The sequence below is a fragment of the Heptranchias perlo genome, unplaced genomic scaffold, assembly GCF_035084215.1.
Source record: "Heptranchias perlo isolate sHepPer1 unplaced genomic scaffold, sHepPer1.hap1 HAP1_SCAFFOLD_426, whole genome shotgun sequence".
NCBI lineage: Eukaryota > Metazoa > Chordata > Chondrichthyes > Hexanchiformes > Hexanchidae > Heptranchias > Heptranchias perlo.
The window spans coordinates 164412-173803 of NW_027139438.1; the positions used below are offsets into that span (position 1 = coordinate 164412).

General features: G+C 58.6%; 1 protein-coding gene across 1 annotated transcript; it reads right to left on the minus strand.

The window, feature by feature from the left end:
- Positions 1-4064: 4064 nt before the first annotated feature.
- On the minus strand, positions 4065-7804 carry LOC137312357 (cardiotrophin-2-like). The gene is made up of 2 exons (XM_067978928.1): positions 7547-7804; positions 4065-5562 (listed from the first exon to the last, which is right to left on the minus strand). The coding sequence occupies exons 1-2, from the start codon at positions 7745-7747 to the stop codon at positions 5092-5094; spliced, it is 672 nt and encodes a 223-aa protein (XP_067835029.1). The 5' UTR covers positions 7748-7804; the 3' UTR covers positions 4065-5091.
- Positions 7805-9392: the final 1588 nt, after the last annotated feature.

Genomic DNA, 9392 nt, shown 5'->3' on the forward strand with positions numbered 1-9392 from the left:
AACCCCCCAAACACACACACCCCAAATACACACACCCCAAACACACACGCCCCCCAAACACAAACCCCCCAAATACACACACCCCAAACACACACACCCCAAACACACACACCCCAAACACACACACCCCAAACACAAACCCCCAAACACACACACCCCAAACACACACCCCCCAAATACACACACCCCAAACACACACACCCCCAAACACACACCCCCAAATACACACACCCCAAACACACCCCCCCAAACACACAACCCCCCAAATACACGCACCCCCCAAATACATGCACCCCCCAAACACCCCCCCCAAATACACACACCCCCCAAACACACACACCCCCCAAACACCCCCCCAAACACACACCCCCAAACACACAACCCCCCAAATACACGCACCCCCCAAATACACGCACCGCCCAAACACACACACCACAAACACACACACTCCCCAAACACACGCCCCCCCAAACACACACCCCCCGAACACACACCCCCCAAACACACACACCCCCCAAACACACACCCCCAAACACACACCCCCAAACACACCCCCCCAAACACACGCCCCACAAACACACAACCCCCCAAATACACGCACCCCCCAAATACACGCACCCCCAAACACACACCCCCATAACACACACACCCCAAATACACGCACCCCCCAAACACCCCCCCCAAACACACACACCCCAAATACACGCACCCCCCAAATACACGCACCCCCAAACACACCCCCCCAAACACACACACCCCCAAACACACACCCCAAAACACACACACCCCCAAATACACCCCCCCAAACACACACACCCCCAAACACACACCCCCAAACACACACACCCTCCAAATACACGCATCCCCAAACACACACCCCGCAAACACACACACCCTCCAAATACACCCCCCCAAACACACACCCGCCAAATACACGCACACCAAACACACCCCCCCAAATACACACACCCCAAACACAAACCCCCCAAACACACACACCCCAAATACACACACCCCAAACACACACAACCCAAATACACACACCCCAAACACACACGCCCCAAATACACACACCCCAAACACAAACCCCCCAAACACACACACCCCAAATACACACACCCCAAACACACACGCCCCCCAAACACAAACCCCCCAAATACACACACCCCAAACACACACACCCCAAACACACACACCCCAAACACACACACCCCCAAACACACCCCCCCAAACACACACACCCCCAAACACATCCCCCCAAATACACACACCCCAAACACAAACCCCCCAAATACACACACCCCAAACACACACACCCCCAAACACACACCCCCAAATACACACACCCCAAACACAAACCCCCAAACACACACACCCCAAACACGCACCCCCCAAACACACACACCCCAAACACACACCCCCCCAATCACACCCCCCCAAACACACAACCCCCCAAATACACGCACCCCCCAAATACATGCACCCCCCAAACACCCCCCCCCCAAATACACACACCCCCCAAACACACACACACCCCAAACACCCCCCCAAACACACACCCCCAAACACACAACCCCCCAAATACACGCACCCCCCAAATACACGCACCCCCCAAACACACACACCCCAAACACACACACTCCCCAAACACACGCCCCCCCAAACACACACCCCCCAAACACACACCCCCCAAACACACACACCCCCCAAACACACACCCCCAAACACACACCCCCAAACACACACCCCCAAACACACGCCCCACAAACACACAACCCCCCAAATACACGCACCCCCCAAATACACGCACCCCCAAACACACACCCCCATAACACACACACCCCAAATACACGCACCCCCCAAACACCCCCCCCAAACACACACACCCCAAATACACGCACCCCCCAAATACACGCACCCCCAAACACACCCCCCCAAACACACACACCCCAAATACACGCACCCCCCAAACACACACACCCCCCAAACACACCCCTCCCAAATACACGCACCCCCCAAACACACACACCCCAAACACACACACCCCGCAAACACACACACCCCAAACACACACACACCCCAAACACACACACCCCAAACACACACACCCCCCAAACACACACACCCCAAACACACACACCCCCCAAACACACACACCCCAAACACACACACAGCCCAAACACACACACATCCCCCAAACACACACACCCCAAACACACACACCCCGCAAACACACACCCCCCAAACACACACACACCCCAAATACACGCACCCCCCAAATACACGCACCCCAAACACACACACCCCGCAAACACACACACCCCAAACACACACACCCCCCAAACACACACACCCCGCAAACACACACACCCCAAACACACACACCCCCCAAACACACACACCCCAAACACACACACCCCCCAAACACACACACCCCAAACACACACACCCCAAACACACACACACCCCAAACACACACACATCCCCCAAACACACACACCCCAAACACACACACCCCGCAAACACACACCCCCCAAACACACACACCCCCCAAATACACGCACCCCCCAAATACACGCACCCCAAACACACACACCCCGCAAACACACACACCCCAAACACACACACCCCCCAAACACACACACCCCCCAAACACACACACCCCAAACACACACACCCCCCAAACACACACACCCCAAACACACACACCCCCCAAACACACACACCCCAAACACACACACCCCGCAAACACACACCCCGCAAACACACACCCCCCAAACACACACACCCCAAACACACACACACCCCAAACACACACACCCCCCAAACACACACCCCCCAAACACGCACCCCCCAAACACACACACCCCAAACACACACACCCCGCAAACACACACCCCCCAAACACACACACCCCCCAAATACACGCACCCCCCAAATACACGCACCCCCAAACACCCCCCCCAAACACACACACCCCAAATACACGCACCCCCCAAACACACACACCCCAAACACACACACACCCCAAACACACACACCCCAAACACACACACACCCCAAACACCCCCCCACCAAACGCACACCCCCACAGGCCTCCTCACCCCACATCCCCTCACCCCCTCACCCCCTCAGCCCTCAGCCCTCACCCCCTACCCCCTCCACCAGACTGCCCTGTATACACACACACCCCGGCACACATACAGACACACACGCAGACACTCACACACAGACACACAGACATACACACATGCAGACACACACACACACAGACACACGCAGACACACACAGACACAAATACACCAACACACACACAGACTCACACATACAGGCGCACACATACACCAAAACACACACCGACACACACACAGACACAAATACACCGACACACACATACAGGCGCACACACACAGACACAAACACACACATACACCAAAACACACACAGACACACAAATACACCGACACACACACAGACACACATATACAGACACACACACACAGACACAAACACACACAGACACACACATACAGACATATACACTCACACACAGACACACAAATACACCGACATACATAGATACACACACATACATGTACACACACATACAAACACACACACACAGACACACACCTACACGGACACACACATAGACACACACACACACAAATACACCGACACACACACAGACACACAAATACACCGACACACACACACACACAGACACACAAATACACCGACACACACACAGACACACAAATACACCGACACACATACAGACACACAAATACACCGACACACACACACACAGACACACACGCACACAAATACACCGACACACATACAGACACACACGCACACCGACATACACACAGACACACACACACACAAATACACCGACACACACACATACGCGACACACACATACAGACACACACACAGACACACAAATACACAGACACACACACACACACACACACTCACAGACACAGACACACAGTCACACTGGCCTCTCAATCCAATACTTTCAGCAGTGACACAAAGTAAAAACCCTGACCAGGTCTTTATACAAAATACTCGGGTGATTTATTCAGGAAATGTACAAACCCGATAACTCGTATTTACAGCGGGAGACGACCGACAGGCACGATATCAAATATTGTTCAGACTTTAAATACATCACACAGGCTGCCTATTTACACTTTTCATTTTACATTTTTGTGTGAGGAATCTCTGTTGATAAAAAGGGAACAAGAGGCAACAAGGTGCAATAACGGTCACTGCACTGCCGTCTTTCGGATGAGACGTTAAACCGAGGGCCCCGTCTGCCCTCTCGGGTGGGTGTAAAAGATCCCACGGCCACTATTGGAAGAAGAGCAGGGGGGAGTTCTCCCCGGTGTCCTGGGGCCGATATTTATCCCTCAACCAACATCACTAAAAAAAACAGATGATCCGGGTCATTCTCACATTGCTGTTTGTGGGATCTTGCTGTGCGCAAATTGGCTGCTGCGTTTCCCACATTACAACAGTGAGTGAGCCCCGGGAGAGAGAAGGGTGAGAATTTTAAATTCAATGCAGGGGTGAGGGGGGGAGGGGGAGGGATTGAGGGAGTGAGAGGGTGAGGGGGAGAGAGGGTGAGGGGAGGGAGTGAGGGGGTGAGAGGATGAGGGATTGAGGGAGGGAGGGAAGGTGTGAGAGGGTGAGACGGTGAGGGGGAAGGGGTGAGAGGGAGTGAGGGGATGAGAGGGTGAGGGTGATGGTAAGGGGTGGGAGGGTGGAGGGGGTGAGGGGGAGGGAGTGAGGGGTGAGGGGATGAGAGGGTGAGGGGATGAGAGTGAGGGGGGAGGGGATGAGAGGGTGAGGGGAGAGAGCGAGGGAACAAGAGAGTGAGGGGATGAGAGGGTGGGGGTGATGGTGAGGGGTGAGAGGGTGAGGGGGAGGGAGTGAGGGGTGAGGGGATGAGAGGGTGGGGGTGATGGTGAGGGGGTGAGAGGGTGAGGGGAGCGAGCGAGGGAACGAGAGAGTGAGGGGGTGAAAGGGAGGCAACGAGGGAATGAGGGTGCAGGAGCGAGGGAGTGAGGGCGAGGGGCTCACTCCGCCCCCTGGTATTTGGCCCTCAGGAGGGAGAGCGATCTCTCGGTGCGTTCCAGCCACATCTGATACTCCCGGCACACCAGGTAACCGCGCAGCCTCCTTTGGAAGGTGCTGGAGCGCGAGTCCAACCAGCTCAGCGGATCTTCGACTGTGGGGGGCGGCGCGGGCAGGCCCAGCGAAGCAAGGGCGGAGGCCAGCCGGGCCTCCAGCGCCCCCAGGTCGGCCCGAACCTGGCTCAGCAGGGCCCGCAGCCCCGGCTTGAGGGACCCCAGCTCCAACTGGTCGTCCTGGACAAGTTGAAAATACTCCTGGAAGGTCAGGTACGCCCTGTGGTTGTCGAGTAGCCGCTGCTCGTCGCTCATGCTCCTCCAGGCCCTGTAAGAGATGGCGGCCTTGGGCAGCCCGACCAGCTGCATCTGCTGGACGGAGAAGTCGCTGCTGTTGAACGGACTCCCTTGGTCGAATAGCTGACGGGAGGAGAAAATTGAATGGGTGAGTTCAGCTCCACGATCACATTCCCCTCCCTCCCCCACCAAGCCCCAGCACCGTCCCCCAGTCCTCATCCGCCCCTGTCAAATTTAAGGAGGAGGGGGAGCGTCACCCACGCACAGCCGCGAGGCCCCGCATAGTCGAATATCCCGGGCGACAAGGTGTCACCCGTCGCTCAGTGGGTCTCACTCTTTCCCTTCTCTGAGCCAGAAGGTCGAGGGTTCGAGCCCCGCCCACACTCCAGAGACTCGAGCCCCGTAATCCAGGCCCAACACTCCCCGGTGGCTGGTACTGAGGGAGCACTGCACTGTCGGAGGGTCAGTACTGAGGGAGCACTGCACTGTCGGAGGGTCAGTACTGAGGGAGCGCCGCACTGTCGGAGGGTCAGTACTGAGGGAGCGCCGCACTGTCGGAGGGTCAGTACTGAGGGAGCGCCGCACTGTCGGAGGGTCAGTACTGAGGGAGCACCGCACTGTCGGAGGGTCGGTACTGAGGGAGCGCCGCACTGTCGGAGGGTCGGTACTGAGGGAGCGCCTCACTGTCGGAGGGTCGGTACTGAGGGAGCACTGCACTGTCGGAGGGTCAGTACTGAGGGAGCGCCGCACTGTCGGAGGGTCAGTACTGAGGGAGCGCCGCACTGTCGGAGGGTCGGTACTGAGGGAGCGCCTCACTGTCGGAGGGTCGGTACTGAGGGAGCGCCTCACTGTCGGAGGGTCGGTACTGAGGGAGCGCCGCGCTGTCGGAGGGTCGGTACTGAGGGAGCGCCGCGCTGTCGGAGGGTCGGTACTGAGGGAGCGCCGCACTGTCGGAGGGTCGGTACTGAGGGAGCGCCGCACTGTCGGAGGGTCAGTACTGAGGGAGCGCCGCGCTGTCGGAGGGTCGGTACTGAGGGAGCGCCGCACTGTCGGAGGGTCGGTACTGAGGGAGCGCCGCGCTGTCGGAGGGTCGGTACTGAGGGAGCGCCGCACTGTCGGAGGGGCGGTACTGAGGGAGCGCCGCACTGTCGGAGGGTCGGTACTGAGGGAGCGCCGCACTGTCGGAGGGTCGGTACTGAGGGAGCACCGCACTGTCGGAGGGTCAGTACTGAGGGAGCGCCGCACTGTCGGAGGGTCGGTACTGAGGGAGCGCCGCACTGTCGGAGGGTCGGTACTGAGGGAGCGCCGCACTGTCGGAGGGTCAGTACTGAGGGAGCGCCGCACTGTCGGAGGGTCAGTGCTGAGGGAGCGCCGCACTGTCGGAGGGTCGGTACTGAGGGAGCGCCGCACTGTCGGAGGGTCGGTACTGAGGGAGCGCCGCACTGTCGGAGGGTCGGTACTGAGGGAGCGCCGCACTGTCGGAGGGTCAGTACTGAGGGAGCGCCGCACTGTCGGAGGGTCGGTACTGAGGGAGCGCCGCACTGTCGGAGGGTCGGTACTGAGGGAGCGCCGCACTGCGGGAGGGTCAGTACTGAGGGAGCGCCGCACTGTCGGAGGATCAGTACTGAGGGAGCGCCGCACTGTCGGAGGGTCGGTACTGAGGGAGCGCCGCACTGCGGGAGGGTCAGTACTGAGGGAGCGCCGCACTGTCGGAGGATCAGTACTGAGGGAGCGCCGCACTGTCGGAGGGTCGGTACTGAGGGAGCGCCGCACTGTCGGAGGGTCGGTACTGAGGGAGCGCCGCACTGTGGGAGGGTCGGTACTGAGGGAGCGCCGCACTGTCGGAGGGTCGGTACTGAGGGAGCGCCGCACTGTCGGAGGGTCGGTACTGAGGGAGCGCCGCACTGTGGGAGGGTCGGTACTGAGGGAGCGCCGCACTGTCGGAGGGTCAGTACTGAGGGAGCGCCGCACTGTCGGAGGGTCGGTACTGAGGGAGCGCCGCACTGTCGGAGGGTCAGTACTGAGGGAGCGCCGCACTGTCGGAGGGTCAGTGCCTGGTGAAGGCCCAGGGAGGGAGAGGGAGAGAGAGGAGGGTTGGGATACTCACATAAGCCTCCAGCAGGCCATGGGTCTTGTTCTGCAGCCCCTGGACAAAGTCGCAGATCTCCCCCAGGAGGCGTCTGGTTCCCAGGGGGGCTGATTCCTGGCCCCCAACGTAAAGTGAGGCGGTCAAGTAAAGGATCGCTGGGGAGAGAGAGGGAGGGAGAGGGTCAGAGCTCGGCCTGACTGGAATAACAGGGCCCGACATGGGCCGGGGAGCATCGAGCACTCGTCACACAGCCCTCTCCCTCTCTCACTCTCTCTCACTCACTCTCTCACTCCCTCTCGCTCTCTCTCACTCCCTCTCGCTCTCTCTCACTCCCTCTCTCACTCCCTCTCGCTCTCTCTCACTCCCTCTCACTCTCTCTCACTCCCTCTCGCTCTCTCTCTCTCACACTCCCTCCCTTTCTCACTCCCTCTCTCTCCCTCTCTCACTCCATCTCGCTCTCTCTCACTCCCTCTCGCTCTCTCTCTCTCACACTCCCTCCCTCTCTCACTCCCTCTCTCTCCCTCTCTCACTCTCTCTCACTCCCTCTCGCTCTCTCTCACTCCCTCTCTCACTCCCTCTCGCTCTCTCTCACTCCCTCTCGCTCTCTCTCACTCCCTCTCACTCCCTCTCTCACTCCCTCTCACTCCCTCTCGCTCTCTCTCACTCCCTCTCACTCTCTCTCACTCCCTCTCGCTCTCTCTCTCTCACACTCCCTCCCTCTCTCACTCCCTCTCTCTCCCTCTCTCACTCCATCTCGCTCTCTCTCACTCCCTCTCGCTCTCTCTCACTCTCTCTCTCTCTCTCTCTCACACTCCCTCCCTCTCTCCCACTCTCTCTCTCTTTCACACTCCCTCTCTCTCTCACTCCCTCTCTCTCCCTCTCTCACTCCCTCTCGCTCTCTCTCACTCCCTCTCTCTCTCTCACACTCCCCCACTCTCTCCCACACTCTCTCTTTCACACTCCCTCCCTCTCTCACTCCCTCTCTCTCCCTCTCTCACTCTCTCACTCCCTCTCGCTCTCTCTCACTCCCTCTCTCTCTCTCTCACTCTCTCTCTCTCACACTCCCTCCCTCTCTCACTTCCTCTCACTCCCTCTCTCACTCCCTCTCACTCTCTCTCACTCCCTCTCGCTCTCTCTCACTCCCTCTCTCTCTCTCTCTCACTCTCTCTCTCTCTCTCTCACTCCCTCCCTCTCTCACTTCCTCTCACTCCCTCTCTCACTCCCTCTCGCTCTCTCTCACTCCCCTCTCTCTCACTCCCTCTCGCTCTCTCTCATTCCCTCTCTCACTCCCTCTCACTCTCACTCACTCCCTCTCTCTCTCACTCCCTCTTTCTCTCACACACTCCCTCTCTCTCACACACTCCCTCCCTCTCACTCACTCTCACTCCCTCTCTCTCACACTCCCACTCGCTCCTCCTCCCTCCTCTCTCACACTCCCTCCCTCTCTCTCACTCCCTCCCTCTCACACTCCCTCTCTCACACTCCCTCCCTCTCTCCCACTCCCTCTATCTCACCCTCCCTCTCTCTCTCACCCTCCCTCTCTCTCACACTCCCTCTCTCACACTCCCTCCCTCTCTCTCACTCCCTCCCTCTCTCTCACTCCCTCTCTCACACTCCCTCCCTCTCTCTCTCACTCCCTCCCTCTCACACTCCCTCTCTCACACTCCCTCCCTCTCTCCCACTCCCTCTATCTCACCCTCCCTCTCTCTCACCCTCCCTCTCTCTCACACTCCCTCTCACACTCTTTCTCTCACACTCCCTCTCTCTCCCTCTCACACTCTCTCTCTCACACTCTCTCTCTCATACTCCCTCTCTCGCTCACACTCCCTCTCTCTCACACACTCCCTCTCTCTCTCTCCCTCTA

What these genes read in the sequence shown, in the direction of transcription:
- LOC137312357 (XM_067978928.1), bottom strand. Translation starts at nt 7,747, where the DNA reads ATGTCGGGCCCTGTTATTCCAGTCAGGCCGAGCTCTGACCCTCTCCCT. An exon ending in ATGGCCTGCTGGAGGCTTAT is followed by an intron (nt 5,563 to 7,546) that starts GTGAGTATCCCA and finishes TCCTCCCGTCAG; the next exon opens with CTATTCGACCAAGGGAGTCC.